At 46.4% G+C, this 19,839-nt stretch overlaps 1 protein-coding gene across 3 annotated transcripts in view; it reads right to left on the bottom strand.

Moving 5' to 3' along the window:
- Positions 1-19,588, bottom strand: part of dysf (dysferlin, limb girdle muscular dystrophy 2B (autosomal recessive)) — a 29,175-nt gene extending 9,587 nt beyond the window's left edge. The window contains exons 1-43 of one of the 3 annotated variants that reach the window (XM_088293572.1): positions 19,407-19,588; positions 17,903-17,958; positions 17,746-17,837; positions 17,567-17,672; positions 16,718-16,835; positions 16,373-16,629; positions 16,179-16,307; positions 15,987-16,049; positions 15,868-15,918; positions 15,755-15,785; positions 15,559-15,674; positions 15,162-15,288; positions 14,996-15,099; positions 14,842-14,910; positions 14,720-14,763; positions 14,540-14,622; positions 14,216-14,248; positions 13,997-14,112; positions 12,485-12,598; positions 12,239-12,416; positions 12,047-12,171; positions 11,865-11,971; positions 11,590-11,785; positions 11,373-11,519; positions 10,943-11,074; positions 10,698-10,864; positions 10,508-10,622; positions 10,280-10,385; positions 10,076-10,218; positions 9,321-9,494; positions 9,167-9,251; positions 8,165-8,242; positions 7,508-7,689; positions 7,281-7,421; positions 7,188-7,217; positions 7,072-7,107; positions 6,165-6,206; positions 5,968-6,067; positions 5,302-5,465; positions 4,209-4,395; positions 4,067-4,140; positions 3,615-3,674; positions 53-151 (exon numbers count right to left, since the gene is read on the bottom strand). In XM_088293572.1, coding sequence (XP_088149698.1) covers positions 53-151; positions 3,615-3,674; positions 4,067-4,140; positions 4,209-4,395; positions 5,302-5,465; positions 5,968-6,067; positions 6,165-6,206; positions 7,072-7,107; positions 7,188-7,217; positions 7,281-7,421; positions 7,508-7,689; positions 8,165-8,242; positions 9,167-9,251; positions 9,321-9,494; positions 10,076-10,218; positions 10,280-10,385; positions 10,508-10,622; positions 10,698-10,864; positions 10,943-11,074; positions 11,373-11,519; positions 11,590-11,785; positions 11,865-11,971; positions 12,047-12,171; positions 12,239-12,416; positions 12,485-12,598; positions 13,997-14,112; positions 14,216-14,248; positions 14,540-14,622; positions 14,720-14,763; positions 14,842-14,910; positions 14,996-15,099; positions 15,162-15,288; positions 15,559-15,674; positions 15,755-15,785; positions 15,868-15,918; positions 15,987-16,049; positions 16,179-16,307; positions 16,373-16,629; positions 16,718-16,835; positions 17,567-17,672; positions 17,746-17,837; positions 17,903-17,958; positions 19,407-19,494 — 4,665 coding nt within the window. In that variant the 5' untranslated portion in view covers positions 19,495-19,588. Of the gene's footprint in view, positions 1-52; positions 152-3,614; positions 3,675-4,066; positions 4,141-4,208; positions 4,396-5,301; positions 5,466-5,967; positions 6,068-6,164; positions 6,207-7,071; positions 7,108-7,187; positions 7,218-7,280; positions 7,422-7,507; positions 7,690-8,164; positions 8,243-9,166; positions 9,252-9,320; positions 9,495-10,075; positions 10,219-10,279; positions 10,386-10,507; positions 10,623-10,697; positions 10,865-10,942; positions 11,075-11,372; positions 11,520-11,589; positions 11,786-11,864; positions 11,972-12,046; positions 12,172-12,238; positions 12,417-12,484; positions 12,599-13,996; positions 14,113-14,215; positions 14,249-14,539; positions 14,623-14,719; positions 14,764-14,841; positions 14,911-14,995; positions 15,100-15,161; positions 15,289-15,558; positions 15,675-15,754; positions 15,786-15,867; positions 15,919-15,986; positions 16,050-16,178; positions 16,308-16,372; positions 16,630-16,717; positions 16,836-17,566; positions 17,673-17,745; positions 17,838-17,902; positions 17,959-19,406 lie in introns of those variants that run through there. The other 2 variants (XM_088293570.1, XM_088293571.1) reach the window with 2 other exon arrangements.
- Positions 19,589-19,839: the final 251 nt, after the last annotated feature.

The raw sequence follows: 19,839 nt of genomic DNA, 5'->3' as shown, positions 1-19,839 counted from the left end.
GGACGCTCGGATAAGAAAAAAAAAAAAGGAGACACGCGAAAGGCACGCTGACCTGCAGGGTGTCCGAGCCTCGCTCCAGGTACGATCCGCACTTGTTCGTCTCTCCGGTGGACGCATACAACTTGCTCCACCAGTCCATCAATTCTTCTTCCTGGTGGGGGACGCAATGGGAAGGTCAGCTGCGGAAAAGGTTGACTGGCGCCGAGTAGCGCACCTGAGCCCAGAATCAACGGCTAAATGAATGAAAGCGGTGCGTCGGCAGATGTCGGAGCGTTCCCAAAGTAGAAGATTAAACACGTTCTAAGTCGCTTGTTAACACATTTCTCCAACTTTCTCCTCAAACCACATGAAGAGTTTGCTCTTGGAGAAAACAAGAAGTCTCTTTGTTCTGGAATGTGCGCTGGCGTGAAAGTAAAGCTTGTAAAGTGCAAGCGCGGCTGCCATGAGTCATGTGAGGCCGCGCTCGCCGTCTTCCATTCTCGACAAATGTTGACTGACGGCTTTCTGCGGTTTGGATGCGGGCCGTCCGCTTTTTATGTCGCTTTTTTTTTTTTTTTAATGGAGACTCATTTTCCCAGTATGAGAGCGAAAGCGTCGTCAAGTTGACTAAAAGTCATCTCACTTTCGCTTTGGCCGTTTTTCTCACCGTCAAACTGTGCGAGCGGTGACTTCAAAGCGCCACACACACGCATTCGACTTTGACCCTGTGTCGCTCGCCAACCTTCAACCCTCCGAGGAGCGCTAAAATGCTCATGTGCCACTTTTTCCTTTGTGTGGGCGCTGAAATGTTGAACAAGAGCGCTCTCATGGCGGGGTGGGCTCAGCGTAGGATACCCCTCTCGCCTGTTTCCCACACTGGCGCGTAAACGCGACGGCTTTCCTCATTTTTCCGAAGGGCCGGCATGGCATGGAAAAGGGCAGCACGTGGCGTTTAACCGCCGCGCCAACACGGACCGCCAATATTAGAACCAGGGATCATATATTGAAGATACCGAAAGCGGGTTTCACTGGTGACATCGCCGCCTCTGAAACGCTTCCAAGGCCAAGAGGAAATGTGAGACGACGGGTAATCTGGTCATCATCATCATCATCGTGGCACATGAGCAAGCCCATGAAAGAAGAAGCGGCAGCAGCAGCCGTGTTTGCTTTTTGTTTTTTTGCCTGCCATGACTTATTAGTCCTCGGTGTTTCTGCTCCCTTTTTAGCGTCGTGCTTCTGCCTTATTGACTTTGTCCCTCCTTAAGCCGCTCTTTGCTCACTGTCTGCGGTGCAAAGGATCTACAGTGCAGCAGCGCTGTTGACTTTGGCTGCCGCCAGACAGAAAGCCAAGCCTTTAATTTGACTGGCTTCAATATCGGACCCTTAATAAAACAAATATCTCTGTTTAGAGAGAAAGAAATCACCCTCAATTACGGGTGAGCAGGGTGGGGAGGGGGGTTAGGGGTGGGCAGGACAGGCCAGGAAATGTACTCGCACATGCAATGTGAGCGTTAGCGTGTGTAGTCTGGTCCGGGTCATGCTAAGTCTTCTAATTGACCTGGCTTGGATAAATAAAATGGAAGAATGTTACGAGGAGCATAGTCTCCCGCTCAAATGGGGGAAGGAGGGGGGGGGGATCCGATTTCGTGCGTAACCGCACAGCGCGGCGTGCGGCGCTTTGCAAAGGCCTCGCCTCGCGAGCGCCGCTTCTTTTGCCGAGCCGCCACCGCAAGAGCACAAAGTAAGAAGTGTCGTGTTTCATCTCCTTCCATCCTCCGTCCTCATCTCGGCGCAGGCGCTGCGATCCATCAGTGTCGCACTGAAAATAAACGCCATCAATAAAAACGTAGCGGCGAGCTAACTACTTTTGGTCTGTCCGTCGTGAAACGAAATCAAAGAAACAACGAAGTGCACAATACGGAATTAACAAGTCATTAAAATGGAAGAGGTTTTAATTTAATCGGGGGCATGAATTGAAATGATCAAGAGTCAATTAGGCACCTGGAAATCCCCACATTCAGCGGTGGTAATTTTCTTTGGGCGCAGCTGTAACGTGAGGTTCGAGATTAGACTGGCAACACGGACGTAAAATAATAACCTGGCCTGCCACCGGCCTCTCGTGGCTGAAGCCGGAGGACAGCCATCTTGCGTTGCCATTGTCACTGACAACTTGTGTTGGAATCCTGCCACTTAGCGTGTTTGACGTCAGGTTAGGGCTGCTCGAGTATGAAAAAAATATTAATCATGAAAATCACGATTGTTCAGATGATTTTTTTTTTTATTTTATTTATAAAAGGAAACAATATTCGAACAAATCACATGTATTTTATCAATAAATAATTTTTAAAAATGCAAATTTTGTATAAATAAATAAACATCAGTTTACTTGCTATCCACTTATAAATATCCATAAAACTGTTGTTTAAATTTAAATGAACTATTTCAAGAGAACGCTCAAATTTTGAACTCAAGTATACTCACTATAGTATTAAATATTGTAAAATCACTAGTATTTTAGCGTTTTATATATTATCGTTTTTTTACAATTATGCCAATTTTGTAATCATTGAGTGTAATAATCGTAATTGAATTTCGATTAATTGCACAGCCCTACGTCAAGATCTCTGTATGGAGTCGTGAGAGCCACGAACACTCAGTGTTTGCGTCAACCATTCAGTGTAGATTATCTCATGAATCGTGACTTACTGAATTTTGGTTTAGATTTCACAGCGATTTCTTTTTTCCTTTGATGAACTTTAATTCGCCTTGAATTTCATCGTTGAAGGTCCTGCTGCGAGATACCTTATGTGAGGAAATTTCTAATTGCATTCCGACCGATGAAAAGCGCATTTTGAGGTTCTCCCAGACTTATTGGTCCACTCGTACGCCACACGCTGAGGCATTTTCACCGTGGGGATTTAAAATAACGTTAAATCGTGGCGGCAAATTCAATGCATTCAAGTTAGATGCGCTTAGCGAATGGCAACGCAAGATGGCCGCCAGTGGTGTCATTTCTCGTTACGTAAACAAATCGGCACAAAGGTATTGTGATGTTTTATTGCATTCTGTAGAAAGTAATTTTGTAATTTGGAGCTTCGGATAATGCAGCTGCTGCTCGACGCACCGTAAACAAGAGCGGGGCAATTTGATAAACCTCTCAGGACTGGCTTGATCAAATTTGACAAGCACTTTAAATGTCATTTATGTTTAAAAAATACATTTCTCGTGCAATACTGAAAAATTTGGGAATTTGGGATATGTGATAAAATGTTCGAGATTAAATATAAAATGGCTCAAATTTGAAAATGCGTGAAATTTGAGGAATGATAAAAAATTCTTCACAAGATGTCCTGAATGAGCAGTACAGTTTTAACTTTATGACTTCTCTTTTCTGAATGTCACTTGAATGGGCTTTTTTCTTTGGAGCAAAAACTGAGTTTTCAGAATGTGAAAAACGTGTTACTGACGTTATAACGGTCCAATCGCCAGACGAGCATGCAGAGCTCCGTTCTATCTCAGCGGCGGTGTGAATGAGACTGCGCTTCACAATTCACACGCTAACGAGATTGAGCGAGCATATGCTTTGTATTTATCAGTATGAATCAAGGAGGATGAGAGCCAACTTTGTTACCCACATGGAGGATGCAGCTAGAGGCAGAGAGGTTAATAATAGCAGAACTGGCTCCGTCTGCAAGCTACACACACACACACACACACAAAGTTAGTGGCACCGAGCTTTGAGTGCATGCAGAGCCAAGAAATGACATGGGGGTAAAAAGATGAATAATAATAATGTGTGCCACATTATAGACATAACACAAACACAAAATGCTTACTTGTAGTCACAAATTAGACGAGGAAAGACCAATTTGAGCCCTCAAAGTGTTGCATGTCTTTGCTGGACAGTTGGGAGCGATATTAAACTCACAAAGGAGTATTTGGAGCGCATGTTATATTCTTATTGTGGCCACAATTTCAAAACCGAAAGTCACATGTCATGTCCGGAGCTCCGCAAGTACATTAATACGTTAATACATATTAGTGAAAACTGCTTTTGGCAGATTCAAAATGACGAGAGCGACACAACCTGATGCGCGATGAGCGGCTCCTCGTCATCCACGGTGATGAAGGCGTCGCCGCTGACCGCGCGGGGCATCGAACCTAAACAGTCACATGAGGCAGAGATGTTCATGACATCACGGGAACACATTCCCTTGCCGTCGCCTCACCGTGGCTGTTGTCCGCCTCCGACTGGTCCCTCTGCTCCGGCTCCTCGTCCTCCTCGCCGGGGGAGCAGCGGTACGCCTCCAGGGAACGGATGGTGCACTGGCCCACCACGGGCTTCCGTCCAAACTGGCGGTTGTCGATGACCTTGATCACGAGGGGGGGCATGTAGAGCTCCTCCTGGGGGAGTCGCTGCGACAAATGAAGAACCCAAAAGTCAGTGATTGGCAATCACCAATGTTGTCACAGATTACTTAAAAAAGTAATCTGATTACTAATGACTGATTAAGCCTAGAAAAATGTCATCTAGTTGTGTGACTGATTACTTTATGACCAAGGTAACTTACTTTTTTCCATTTTGGCCCATAAAATTATTAGGAATTTACTACAAAGAATGTCTCAACAATAAATACTCTTCCACGAGATGTTAGAACTTTTTGATTGGTGGGCCACAATGGGTTCTAAAATTTGACAGAGGGACCAGGAGCAGATGGATGGAGTGTTTTGGTAACCTCATCGGAGAAAAAAAATACATTTAATTTGAAATGAAAGTGAACAAAAGCATTACAACAATATATATGCATTTGAAAAACCACAGTATTTAGAAAATAAAACATGAACAAGGTTCATTTTTTTCATGTTTGGCAGGCCGGATTAAAATGATTAACAGGCCGCATGTGGCCCCCGGGCCGTAGTTTGCCCACGCCTGTGTTAGAAGGTCGAACAAACTTGATGATATTCGTACATCAGAATACAAGTAAATTGGGACGAGATCATCATTATTCCCACCGCCGTCCTGCTTCTTGACCTGAACGCACAATGAATCGACATACAATAGTTGGACTGATTGAAGCGGAAAATATGTGAACGTTTCCAGCGTGGGGCTGCGAGTGTCACACTGCAGCGCCCTGACGGATGTTTAGGGGAAAATGATGAGAATGTTTCCATCCGTGAGTGCGCGCGGCCACAATAAGAGAACAGCGATCGCAGCACCGCTGGAAAAAAGTGTGCAGCGTTTCCACATTTCGCTGCGGCTTTTCCAAAAGGTGCGATGTAAAGGCAAAAAAAAAAAAAAAAAGGGAAAGGTCAGCCGCTCACCACGTCGAGGAAGAGGGTGTTGACGTCAAAGTTGGCCTTCTTCTTCACGCTGCGGATGACGCAGCTTTGGACGGTGGTGCCGCCGCACTCCACCTGCAGGCTGGGAGAGGTGACGCTGGCCAACTGGAAGCTCTTCAGGTTGCGAACACCCCACGCCAACACCTACGCACAAGAGAGGATCATATTGTTTTTGTTCGAGATTAGTGTTTCCCAAACTTGAGTATCCCCGTTATACAGGAACAGTTTATTTTTAAATTCCCTTTTTAGCATCTTTGTTTAAACCATTGCTTCTCAATTATTTTTTTGTTACGCCCCGGCTAGCAAGAAGAAAAGAAATTGCCGCTCCCACCCTACCACCCACTCTCCGCCGCAACTATAAATAACTGCCTTTTCGTTGCAAAACAAACGTAGTGTAGATATGGGCATGGAGAGCGCCACTGCCAACTACTGGAGTGGATGTGAAATTACACTTTATTGTCGTACCACAGAAAAAAAGCATGTTCCTCAGGGTCACATGCGCCCCCCTCAGTATTGCACCGCACCCCCCCAGGTGGGCCCGCCCTCCTATTTGCGAAGCAAAGTTTTAAACCAATCTGCACGTATGGTGTCTTTTCAAGCCGACAAGAAGTTCACACAAGATGTCATAAGAAGCACTTAGCCGTTCCTCGATGGCGGTTCTCTGCAGAACAGGTTTGATCCCCTGAGGCACCACGAAGACATTGGGCTCCCTCTGAGGGGGGAGACATGGAAGGTCCGACTCCTCTGGCTGCCAAAAGGAGGCAGTATTTGTAAGCAATCATTACATCGGACGGGCAAGGGTGACTTCATTAGGCCAACGTGATTTTGGTGTTCAAGTTGCGAACCCATGTTTGCACGCTCTCACTGAGGAATCCCGGGAACGTCAACTGAGGGAGACACAAAGACAACGAGAACATCAACATAACATTGCACGCCGAGTAACATTTGCGAGTAACTTGATACAAGATCATTAATTGAGTGCAGAAACGTGATTTTTTTTTGTTTGGTGAAATGCCGTGACATTGGGCTGAACGATTTATTGATTTGGAACCGAAATTGCAATCTCAGACAGCGCAATTTCAAGAACGTCAAAGCTGCGTTTTATTTGTGCCTCATGCTCACAAAGTAGATCACACTAACCAGCATCGTACTGATATAAAAAAAAAGTGTCGCTTGGAGTCAATTTCTTTTTTTCTTTTTTTTTTTCTTTACAGGCTTCTTGAATGCTAAGAGCTAAGCTAGTTTGTGCCACAGCAGCATGGATGGTTTATAGCGTTTTAACCGAGGAGGCGAACGGAGAGGGGCTAATATTTTTCACCACGTACGGAGCTTTGAGATCTACACAATAATAGGTCTTAAAATTACATTTTAATCAATTCAGCTTTGCTAAGGTACAATGACTTTATTGACATATAATCGGACATTTATGTACAACAAACATTTCAGGGTTTTAACACTGCATTTTCAAATACACAATCACAGATAAATCCAAAATTATACTTGACAGCAAGCAGTTTAGAAAAAAAAACTGTCATGTTTTTAAAGAAGAAAGTTGCAAATTAAATCGAAATTGCTATATCAGTCAGAAAAATCGCAATACATTATTTTCCTAAAATCGTTCAGCCCTGCCCTGACATTCACAATCACATTCAAACCTGCAAGCAATGTAGAGTTTTTAATGAGCCTGACATGTATGAATGTCGGCGGAACCCAGAACACCCAGAAAAACCGGAAGCCTGTACCCGGTCTTACCTCATCCAGAACATGGCTCGTAGTCCCAATGTCAGCCTGAGAGGGAAAGAACAACAGAAAGATTGGAATGAAAATCAAATCAGCGTAAGGACGGAAGAGGAGGGCGATGAAGTCACCTCTAGTCCTGGAACGTGGTGAACTGCTGGCTACGGGGTGACATTATTAATGAACACCTGAAACACGTAAAACACGCCAAAATGGCCACCGACCTTCTCCCGGCGTATGAGCTCAAAAGCTGCCAACAGTTCCCCGGCGTCTTTGTCAGCCAGGCGGATGGGGAACCAGGCCAGGCTGGGCGAGCGACTCAGCGAGGGCGAGCACACGCAGCGACCCAAGAACTCGTCTGCTCCCTGTGGCGTGGTGATGAACACGCCATTTTGCAACTGGCTTCATTCCTTGACATCAATACCACCGTACAGAGCGTGTTCCAACTCACGTATGTGTCCTGGTCATAAAGTTCCACCACCACATGCGGCGGGCTGGCCGTTGTGGCCTCGGGGTCGCCGAAAATCTCCACATCGTAGAAGATGAGCGTCTGGTCCCAGGTGGGATTGAGGGTGTTGCGCACCGTGACCGTCTTCTGGGATTGATGGAGGAAAGACACGATGGCGTAGGGGTCTGAAATGGAAAAAATAAATAAATAGCACCACAGTTATTGCGGGCCAAGTGGAGTGTGAGGCTTCAGCGTGACCCCGAAGCGCTCACAGAGAGGTACAGTGACGTGCGCGGCTGTTTGTTTTTCCAGGGCCGAAGGGAAGAGTCTCAGAGGAGCCGTTAGCGCTGGAATCAACTGAAGCTATGTTGCCTTTTTTCCCACCAGTGCTCAATTAACCCCCTAAATGACCTTGCATCCTTGTGTCCTTCCTTTCTTTCATTCCTTTCCTCTTTATCCACTCTTCTAATGTTACACACACACGCACACAGTACTAACAAATCGACCACTCATGGCGAGCTCTTCAAATAGTCCATTAGCTCATGTCAACAGAAATACAAACAGCCTGAAGGAGTTTTGCTGTGCAAGTGCAAGTGTGTGTTGTGGCCCCTATTTTGGCATTTTCGCATCATTTACAGTAGCGAGTGGCCAGGGGTGTACCGGAGAAGCTGTCCTTGTCCATAGCCGTCAGATCCCGGGCTTGATACAGGTAGCAACGCAGGTGGTAGCGGGTGCCCCCTAAAAACAGATGACGACAGGTGAGCAGAATGATGAGGAGGAAGACGCCATGCACCGAAAAAAAGCGGAAACCTCCATTTGCTTATTTTGCTTTGAGTTAATTTTGCTTCAAATAAAAACGTCAAGATTTTAAGATGATTGACCAACAATCCAAAGGACCTGAAGTGGGGTTTTCACAAGTCGAATTTTCGTATTTTTAGATTTTGCATATTCTAGTAACAAGATAAATGAAACATGAAAACAATTAGACAAAAGTGCAGTTTCGTTTTTTTTTTTAACTTTTAGATTTAAGAGATGTTTAAAAAATCATTTATTTCACTTCACAATGAGAGTACACTCAGTTTTAGTTGCATTAAAATGTACTCCAATTGATGAAGATCCATTTTGAAACACTGAGAGCCTCACTCCGAATTTGTAGCCTTTGCACAATAAAAATGTGGAAAAATATGACTAATTATTGATTTTTTCTTTGTTTCTTATTTTAGGAGAATTTGTCTCATGAGTTTAAGCACTCTTTTGCTGTTCCCGTTTTGTTTGTATTATTTACTAAGCTCAATGTTCCGCTTGTGGCTTGGTTGGCCATCTGGTTAGCACGTTCGCCTCACTGATCAGAGGCGCAGGATTCGATCACAGCCTCCAGCCTTCCTGTGGAGGTTATTTAAGATATTACAGCTTGAAAAAATGACAAGGTTACTTGTTTTTAGTTTAAAACTACTAATTGCGAATTGTTTTCTTCTTGCTAGGGAGGGCGTAACAGAAAATAATTGAGAAAGTATTATTTTCTTATTCCTAGTAAAAGTTTCTTGTTCTGTTGGCAGATACATTTTGCTTATTTTAAGTATTATTTTTCTTAGTTTAATATATTTTTTTTTCTTAAAATTTCCAGAGTAATTTTTTTTTGAAGTGTGAGGAGAAGAGACTCACGCTCAAAGAAGCAGGAAATGGTGGGTCTGTTGACTCCAAAGGTGGTGGTGACGGACTTGTCGTCGTGTTTGTCTTCGATGCTGCTCTGCGGGAGCGAGAGGAGGCACAATGTTCAAAGGCGATTGTGATGATTTTCTCGAAGGGTGCGTCTTACCAGGGAGCACTCCAGAGCAAAGATGGCCGCCGGGCCCGTCTTCTCCAGGGGCTCCATGCGGCACCTCCACCTGCGCCTCCGGAAACTGTCCGTCTTCCTCGGCTTCAGGTGGAACCTCCAGCCGAATAGCGAGGCGTACTCCCAGCCCTCCCACGCCGCCTCGTCCGGGCGCTGCTGTGAGGGCACGACGTTGGAAAAGCTCACAAAAAAATCGACGCGAACAAGCACTATTCTGTTATTCAACTTCAGTAGATTTCTTGAATTTGGTTGAGCATTTGTTTTTCACCTTTACGCCCGACAATTGAAAACAGCCCTTTGCGCTTTCTATTTCTTATTTTGTCATTGTGGGCTAATTATATTTTTCAACCTTCCGTGGATGATAAAACATGAAAAAAGAGATTAAAGAGAACAGGCATTGATTGTTAGGTTGAAAAGTTTTCGTCCGAACTCAGTACTTGTACTATAATCAGTCCTGTTCTACATCTGTCGTGTGAGCGCTTCAAACTACGAATAGATTTGTGCAGCTACACCGCCACCTGGTGGATTATTCCTGTTATAACAACCACAAAACACTACTTCCATTCATTCCTTCCATTCATCATTGTTAGCGTCTATTTCAGAGATTCTCAACTGGTGGGCACAATTTGTTTTTCTCTCTTCAATATTGTCCTTGCCTTTTCTAAAATAAAATCTGTCTACCACCGTGAGAACAACAAAGTACTATGGATTGAAGTCACATTTTTTAACTTTGTTACCTTTCTGAGCGCATCCATCTTTTGCTGGTCCCGCCTTCGCATGCGCATCCAGCGCCTTCGCCGGTTGGTGTGGTACATCTTCTCTGCGGGGACCCACGACTTGGGCCGGCGGTCCGGTGGGATGGTGATACCGTACTCCCAGCCTGAACGCACATCACGTCAAAACACACCTTCACGTCGCATTTTTAGCGGACACTGACGCACCGTGATCGTCCACGCCTCTGTTGAGGTCTTCGCTCCACTCCGGCTCCTCCCACACCCACCCCGGCGGACACTCCACATCATCTTTAGGCACGGCCTTCTCTCCATTCTGCCGCACAATCAGCAGTTTGGGAACCCCAAAGGATCCGCGAGTCGCAAAACAGTTTTCAATAAATGATTAAGTTGCAGAATTTTTTTTTTCCAAGTCTAAGTGGTCTCTGTGGTACGTACCACGTCGGTGTATCCCTCGTTCATGCCAATCCACTGGCCACCAGGTAACCTCATCTGGTTTTCAAAGACTTCCTCCGTATAGGTCATGTGACCAGCGTCCGCATCAAACAGCAGTCTGTCATCGGATTGAAACCGGATTATTAACAAAGCTATTTTTTGACGTGTTGTACTTGGAGGCATGTAGACTTACGTTCTCTCGGGACTTATGTACCAGTCCCCAGCCCAGGTCCAACCGGGCGAGGGCTTGAAACTCTCCTTGGGCAGTTTCACCCTACCGGTCACGTCACTGAACTTGGGGCAAGTAAGACCTGTCGTCCCCCAGCTGCCCACTAGGGCGAGCCGAGTCTGATTTTCATACTGTCAGGAGAGGAAAAGGGGAGCATTTTGAAGTGAGACGATCGCGCAGACTTGATGAGGCCCGGCGATGACTCTTACCGTTTCTGCAAACACGGACAGCTTTCCCTCAGCGTACAGGTTGAAGTGTTTATCGTCGGCAGCCAGCCCGAACCAAACTTTAACCCGAAGCTGACCAGGAAGTTTGGCCTCACCGACGCCACCTTGTGGATACTACAACAACGGGACATAAATGGCACAAGAAGCAACCTTTGACAGTTAGAGTTACAGTGAGTCCCGACCAAGGTGCTGTCACACGAATATTTACTACAAATAATGTATTGTGGCAAATTGATTGGACAATAATCATTCCATGTGAGATAATAAACAGACCCACATCACTGGGACTTTTTGTAACATTTTGTTTTCCATTTGTTCGGATTGTTTTGATATTTCTAATGTAAAATATGTGCCTTGACATAATAAAGGTTGGCAACGTTTAGAGAAGAGGTATATGTATTTTTTTTCTCACTTTGAGGAAGATGGTCTGCAGCTGACCGCAGTGTTTGCCGCCGTGGCGCTCAGAGTAGAGGACGGTGTGCGCTGGAATGCGGTGGTACGCCACCCTCCGCTCGCCCTGAAGCATCCAGATCACGATGTCGGGAAGGCTGTTCTGGGGCTGCAGAAAGACAGGATGAGCTTTCCCCGGAAATATTTTGTCTTTCCCAGCTGTACTGACGCACGCCGACCTCTTCGGCCAAGCTCCTCAGCCGGCTGGCCCAGTCCTCTGCTTGCTCCATGACCGTGGAAAGTTCCGTGGCCGGTCCGTGTTTGAGGGCCAGCGCCGCCGCCATGATCTGCTGCAGGTGCAGAGAGCGGATGTGTCGCAGTGAGCGGTCCAGCGGGGTGGCGCACGGCCAGCGCTCCAGAGAGGGCAGCTCCTGACTGGAGGGCCGCAACGCAACACCCGTCAAATCTATGACGAACAGTAAGACAAACATGGCAATTCTTTTTTACAGCTTACCTGCAGTCCGTGATCACGTGATCCAACATCTCCACCACTCGCAGCTCCAGCTCGTCCATATCGCTTCCCGCCTTCATTTCCAGCTGCACCCGCTGCAAGTTGACCTCCTGGACAGACACACACGAACACACACACGCTGACATCTGCGTCAAACATGAATATGTTCCTGAGCCGAAGCTCACCAGTCTGTCTAGCGTAGCCAAAAGCAAGTTGAGCGCCTCGATCCTCGGAGCGATATCCTCCCACGCCGACGACAGAACAACCACCGGCTTCACGTTTCCCCACGGGAGGTAATAGTAGTGACAACCTGCATGATGGACACCGCGTGAGTTTGAAGAACACAAACGGCCGCGGGTTGCCCTCACGTGACCCACCGTCAAACACGGCCCTGCTGAACTGCGTGGTGGAGGCCAGCGGCAGGCAGCTGTAGTCAAACTTGTTGCCGTAGTTGCCGATGCTGACCTCAAATTGGACGGCGTCGTCAATGTCCTGCAGGAGCGTGGCAGAGTAGAACGCCACAAAGAGGGAGAACTTCCTCTTCCTGAGGAACTTCTATAAGGCGAAAAGGAAGATGATAACGGTTTTATAAGGATTTCATTTTTTCTTCGCTTCCATCTCACCTCAACCACGAGCAGATCATCCGACGGGATGTCTTCATTTTTCGGCTGCGGTTTGTCCACCAGCTTGGTGCTCAGTTCCAGCAAGACTCGACCTCGGTAGGCCACGCCCTCCCCCTGGGAAGCGGAAGGACAGTCGGTGCCATGTTGGAGCGCCATTTCTCTACTTTTGCTATATCTGCATTGCCTCACAATTTTGACGTTCACCTACCACAGCCTCATTATACCGGAGATCGGCGTTGCCCAATATATAGATCGCAATCGACTGGTTGATTGCGAAGGAAGTGTGGGCAGATGGGATGAATGAGAGACTCATCATCCTCACTATGCTTGTCTTTTGATTGACATACAGCAGGTGTGGGAAAACTACGGCCCGGGGGCCACATGCGGCCCGTTAAATGTTTTAATCTGGTCCGCTGAACTTGGAAAAAAATTAAACTTGTTAATGTTTTATTTTCTAAATACTGTGGTTTGTCAAAGACGTATATATTGTTGTAATGCTTTTGTTCACTATCATTTAAAATTAAATGTATTTTCTTTTTCTCCGATGAGGTGAGGTTAGCAAAACATTCCATCCATCCTGCTCCTGGTCCGGCCCCTCAGTCAAATTTTAGAACCCATTGAGGCCCGCCAATCAAAAAGTTTGCCCACCCCCTGACATACAGGGTAGCCAATCTGACGTCTGAATCTTTGACACACATGCGTGGCAAACTGCGCTAACTTGTCAGTTACCTTGCTCGCCTCCAATTGATTTAAGCAAAATTCAACCAAGGGCATAAAAATGAGTGTCGTAGCCGGTTCGAGTAAGAAGCCAAAAACCTAACACTTCCATACAAAATAGGAGGAGGAAGAAAGGAGATGTGGAGCGGCATTTTCGGACTGTTCATAAAAATTATGACATTGACATTTCTCTGAAAAGCGAACTGAGAAGGAGAATGGCGTAGGAACTAAAATCCAAGTTGTCCGGACAGCAGTCATTTTTCTCACATCTGACTACAAAAGCGAAGGCAGCCGCTGAAGCATCATTTCGAGTGAGTCATTTAATTGGGAGGCACAAGAAGTCCTTCCAAGACAAAGAGACGATTAAAAAGGCATTTGTTGAAGCCGCTTATTCCTTATTCTGAGATTTACTGATTTTCAATCCGAGCTCTCCAGCTATGGGGCAATACAGTTACACGGCGCTCTGATTTAGCTCAGCAACTTTGGAAAGATATTGCACATACTTTATTTATCCATAGATGGTTTAGTTGAAGGTATCTACGATTTAACTGTTTTTTTTTTTTTTTTAGATGAACTCAGCCAGTGCCATTGACGGATATAGAAGTCAAAATGTCTATTTATTTTACTGGGGCTGGCTGTGAATGAGTTAATACAAATACTGCACAGCAGTGACAACAAAAATATTGCATGCCATCAAATTTAAAAAACGATCAGCTATGGGACGCCATACTTTCAGGATTTCCGCCATCTACGAGTATTCGCAGTACACATTAACAATGTGGTTGAAAACATTACTTTTCCGAGGTTCAGGGCTTCATGGGGGTCGTTGAAGGTGCTGAACTCTCTGGGACTGCCGTACAAGTTGACAAAAGACGGCCCAAACGTGGGAAGGAATCCGAGTGTGTCGTCCACTGTGGAGAGATGGACAGACGGAAAGTTAAAACGTCATCAAGCTTCATCGGACAGGAACTGATGGAAATTGACATGAGAAGAGTAAAAGGACAGAGAACATACTGCCAGAAGGGACGCTCTGCGGGGTCAAGTCATCTGAAGCATGGACAGCAAGTCAGAGAGAAAGATAGAGTAAGGGAGACCACATTTTTCAAAGTCCCATAGGTTGAAGAGAATGTGGAAAAGGAAAAAGATGCAAAAGTGATTAAGAGATGTATGCTGACCCAAAAAAAGTACTCGCCACTGTCAGCCAGACGTAAATTTTGAACGTGTGAGCTGGCGTAGGTCTGTTCCGTGTGAACTTCGGGTAACCACAAAGTCTACTTGACTGTGTGTGCAAACCTTTATTAAGCCAAAAACGACACAAATGTTTCAACCGCAACTCACCCTCAATCTCGCCTCCGGGTGCGGAGATCTTGGACATGCAGAGGTGGGCGGTGCCGATGACATCATTGTGGCTGGCTCGGTCCCTGTCGGGAGAACACGAAGGGAGGGAAAGGAAAATGTTTTCTGCGATTTCGCGATGCAAATGTAAATGGTCCAAAAAAAAAAAAAAAAGGGGGCAACCAGTCAAGAAGTCGGATCCTCATCTTCTCACACATGGATGGAAACTGGATGAAAGGAAAGAGAAACAATGAAAACTCGTCTTGTCATTGCATTTCATTTATCGTATACACTGCAGGTCTCACCCTAATTGGCATTGTGAGACTCTGGTGCCACTGCGGATTGGCATTCTTCTCCAGAACCTTTGTGCAGACCTAAATAAAAAGAATCTATAAGTTTCAAATTTGTATCGTGATACGGCCGAACACAGTGGTGAGGAAATATTTGTTGGGCACATACTGTTTTGCCAGCAAAATGGATCTCCACAAGAGGGTCCACCAAGTTCTTCCTGTTGCTGTCGAATCCAAAAATCTGTTTCATTCCATCCATGAAGGCATCGTCCACTGCACACAAGAGGATGTCAGCTGACAACGTCCACCACAGGTCAATCGTGCACATGACTCACTCTGAGGAAGGTCCTCGGCCCGGAAGACCCTTAAAGTGAAGGCTGCTCCTCTGAGGGACAGACCGGCGGGCCTCAGAAGGTTCCCCTCGATGTCTTCCTTGTCCTCCACACACTCGCGCTTGTCCGCCTGAAAGTTCACGCAATAATCATCAAAGTGCCGGCTTTAATTGTCTTTCATGGTAAAATTTAATTTAAAATCATGTTTGTAAATGCCAATGTAGATTGTGAAGAAAATTGCAAATTAAATCAAAATCGCAATATCTGTCGGAAAAATCGCAATACAATTTTTTCTTGAAATTGTTCATCCCTAATCTACTGATTTAAAATGATATGTTCCAAATAAGTCTCGGGGTATAAACCATGTTGACATAGAAGAGCCAATGCGTTGGCTGCTCACCGGCGGCTCGTCTCCAGCGGCCAACACCCACAGGCTGACTTTGAGGTAACCTCGAACCCCGGCAGACAGGTCGTCGGGGTCGCAAAGGAGCAGCCACTTCCTCAAGTAGCAGTGTCCTACCAAAGAAATGGACTGCTTATTACACGAGGCGAGCTCGGAGAGAGGCGGCGCCGCCGGCATGCTCCTCGCTACTCACGATGCTCGCTGTAGATCGCGCCCATGTCCAGCTGTGGACACAAGTACGCAAGCCCGCCACATAAAAATCAGCTTTGAAAAGGCCTCACTTTTGACCGCACACCAAACGCTCACCTTGAATTCACCGATGACGGCGTCTGTCCTGAGAGATCGCGAGTCACAAACCTGTCGGACCACGCGACATGGCCGTCAGTCAGGGAGCGGCAGTGAAAAAGAGGGCTAGGGCCACTCACCGTGATGAAGATGGCTTCGTCAAACAAGTCGGACGGCGTCTCGAAGAAGTTCCAGAAGAAAGTCTGCACAGAGGAATGATATGCAAGCAAAATTGTTTTCTCATAATGAAAAAAATATATTGTATTATTCATTTAGATATAATGAATTTACCCTTTGACCAACTGATCTTGAGCCAGTTTGTGGCACTTTACCTGGTCAAAGGTCGGGTTGTTGCCTTTGCAGATGCGCGTCCTCCTGCTCTGCCCAGCCACCGTAACCTTGACGACCGGGTTGATGTTGACGCCAGGCAGCTGTCGAGCCTGGATGACCCGCACGCGAACCTGCACACAAGCGGCGTCAATCTGATCATGAGCCACCAGAGGACACTCACGGCCTCTTGGGATACCTGAATGTCCTGAGGCTTGTTGGCAAGCGGTTTGGGTTGACTGTTGGCACCTCTACGCCTCCTCTTTAACCCTCCGTGAGTGTTGTAAGACGGCGGCGAGCGTTTGGGGGTCTGGGCGGCGGGCGACTCCTGGCCCTGAGGGCCCTGAGGGCCGACCACCACCATGGAGCGCCCATCGTCCGCACCCTGCTCCTCCGGGACCTCCAGCATGATCATGCTCTCCGTGTCCTCCTCGCCCAGCGTGTCCAGGGAGATCACTGCACGGACAGACATTAACGTGTCACACCAAAAAACTGTGACAGCGAGCAACCGGTGCCTACTGTGGGTGGTAGAGAGAGACATTACTTGTGACAGTGTCCAGCTCCAAATTAGGGTTGCTGTGAGGCAGGGACTCAGGCAGCGACGGGATCATGGGAGCTGACCCGGGAGGAGGGATGTAGGAAACCTGCAGGGTGAGTGTGGCCTGAAACAAGAATAAAAAAAAAAGAAGATATTGATCTGGTTATTGCAAAGGAAACATTAATGAATGCCACAGGCAAAAGGTGAAAATGTGTGATAGCCTGATTGAACAACAGCCGTCTACGACTTGTGATAGACTAGATATCGCTGCCTCAGTTGCCTGGAGTTTCACTCAATTATGACTAAATATTAGGGCTGAATGATTTTAGGAAAAAATTATATCGCGGCTTTTCTGACGGATATTGCGATTTCAATTTAATTTGAGATTTTTTTCGCAATGTACAGTGACATTTACAAACATGTAAGCACAGACTTGCATATAGCACAAATAGAGTCCATACTGCTGTGGTGCAAGATAGCTTGGTGTGTACCTTTCAAGTAGCGGCGAAATAACTTAGGGCGACAGCGCAACACTTTTTGTTTATTTTAATCAGTGCGGCGTTAGTTTGTGTGGCCTGCTTAGTGAACGTGGGGCACAAACCGCAGCTTTGACGATCTTCTCAAAATCGCGATGTCTGAGATTACAATTTCTGTCCGAAAACGATAAATCGTTCAGCCTTACTAAACATAGCATCATCCGGCGGTTTCGGGTCAGTAAGCACCAAAAACGCTAACTGCTCCATCAACCCAGCAGCATTTATGTGATGAAGTGAGAATTTCTCCGACAAGCAAGTAGGCACTCTCCACAAAAGAAACTACAAATCCAAAAGAATCCTAACAGAAGCAAACTCTCACCCCCGTGTTGTTCCTCTTGGTGTCCAGCAGAGAGACAGTGAAGGAGGCGGCAAAGTTGGGAGAACTGAGCACGTCTCTGACGGCGAGCCGACTTTCACCCAGAAACCTGCACACAAACCACCGGTGGAAACATCTGCAAACATCTGGGCTTCTTCAAAGCTAGCATTAGCTGTCGTCACCTGTTCCTCCCCATCTTCTCATGGTCCTTGACGACGCAGTGAAGCTCAGCTCCGGGGTCCAAAGGAACACCCTTCAGATCCCATTCAAAGCCCTGGAGGTCAAAGTTCACATCACGGCTCGGAAAGTCTCACACTCGGCAAGTTCTGGAGAGCCCACCTCGTTCCAAACAGGATTGGGGTTGTTCTTGATGACCTTGGTCTTCTTTTTAGACCCTGAGGACGTGACGAGAGAACATCACCCATCTTACCTTAGTACACGGAAAAGACTCATTATTTTCTCGCGCCTGTTCGCTTTCCTGTTTTTCGCGAGAACACGCACACAAACACCCACGTAAGTGCACCTCCGCTCTCGGCAGATATCTTAACAAAACACCTCCGCCCTTCCTCAGAGGGGTCAAGAGGGTGCGCTATGTCTCCATCTCTCGAGAACGCACATTCTGACTTGACGTCTCTGGGACGGGAAGTGGCACAGCGTCAACTTCCTGGCGGTTTCTGCTTGGCACAGGTTCATGGTCTGAGAATAGACGGTGACCGGAGCGCGGCGCCTTGAAGCTGATCCGTTGAACCCTTTCTGTTCCGTTTTCCTGCGAAAACGTTTCAATCACATGACGCAACTCGATGCACTTTGAGAGCATTGGGGGATGACGCTAAACGATGAAGGCGCTCTTCTCTGGTGTGCCATACAACAGGAAATGGCGCTCACACAAAGGCAGGAAGTTAATGGAAGCGCTCACCTCATGAAGAATCGGAAACTACCTTGTGGAAATATGACAGCAAACGCACTAGTTTTTAACTTTGGAACTCTGGTAAACATGACTCAGCATCTTTCGTCAGAGTTCCTTAAAGATTGTGATGACTTAAATGAGGCGCCACTTTGCCACAGGTACCCATCCTCTTCTTACCTCGAAAGGTGACGCCGGCCAGGGGGTCCGAGTGCCTCAGATTGTTGGCCCGCTGAACAACACAGCGTAACATGGTCGAATACCTCAAATGAGTTGGCGACGTTGATGCTGGAGATCGTTACATCACCAGCCAAGATCGGCGATCGATCACGACTAATACTAAAGAACGAAAAACAAACTAACAAACTTTTGTAGAAAAATCCTGTAGTTGATCACATTGAAAAATAAAATACAAAAAAAATTTTTTTTTTTATCTTTGCCTAGCCAGAAAAAGAAAACAAGTCCTCACAGTGGCAGCTTCTCTGCAGGACTGGATCACACTCAGAGGAAAAGTTGGTAACAATTGAGCGTGTCCGGAACACACACACACCTCACATCCAGAGGAAATCCCAACATTTCCTGTCCTCTCTATCTCGCCTGTCTTCTGCTCACTGCAGTGCAGCCATCCCTGTTTATTTATTGATTTATTTATTGATTTTTATCCGTGCCATCTGTGTTGTGCATTCTTTGATACAACAAGTTTCTCTAATTGTAAAAAGAAAATAAATACAAACTGGGAATAACATGGATGAATCGGCAGCGTGCGCCCCGCCCTCCAGGAGACACTGAAGCCAGCTTTCCAATTATAGCCTGTCAGCTGTTTGGCAGGAGACAGGGACCAGTGCTTGGATCAATTATAACGTAAATAAGAATAACTATAATGGTTCTCTTTCTGTACATCTCCATCCCATTTCCCAGCTGTCTCAGCCACACCCTTACCTTCATGGATGACTGTGCAGTAGGCGTCGCTGATGTCGTCATCCGGAGTTTGCAGACGTTCTGCACACAGAATGAACACGCGCAGCATGACAAGCACAAACACGCACACACACGCACGCGATCAGAGCAGAATATCCAATTGTTGTCCTGAGAGAGGCGAGTGACTCTTCTTAGAAAGTGACTGTGAGAGAGAGAAAGAGACCGACTGCTAAATTACAGCTGCTGCTCTAAGCTGTCTCATTCCCCCCCAGCATTCCCCCCTCTGACCAATAACAGAGTATTTTATTTTCGGACCACAAGTGCATGCACGCACCAAAATACCAAACACACGCTCACTGAGGTCAGACTTCACCAAACGAAAAGGACACACAGGAATTAACTAATATTATTTTAAAACGATTCAAATATATACTTGAATTAATTTCTTATTTTA

The sequence above is a fragment of the Idiotropiscis lumnitzeri genome, chromosome 4, assembly GCF_059441095.1.
Source record: "Idiotropiscis lumnitzeri isolate Australia: NSW breed Sydney's pygmy pipehorse chromosome 4, RoL_Ilum_1.0, whole genome shotgun sequence".
Taxonomy (NCBI): domain Eukaryota; kingdom Metazoa; phylum Chordata; class Actinopteri; order Syngnathiformes; family Syngnathidae; genus Idiotropiscis; species Idiotropiscis lumnitzeri.
Note: the sequence above shows the minus strand (reverse complement) of the source record. Positions and strands in the feature narration are given on the sequence as shown.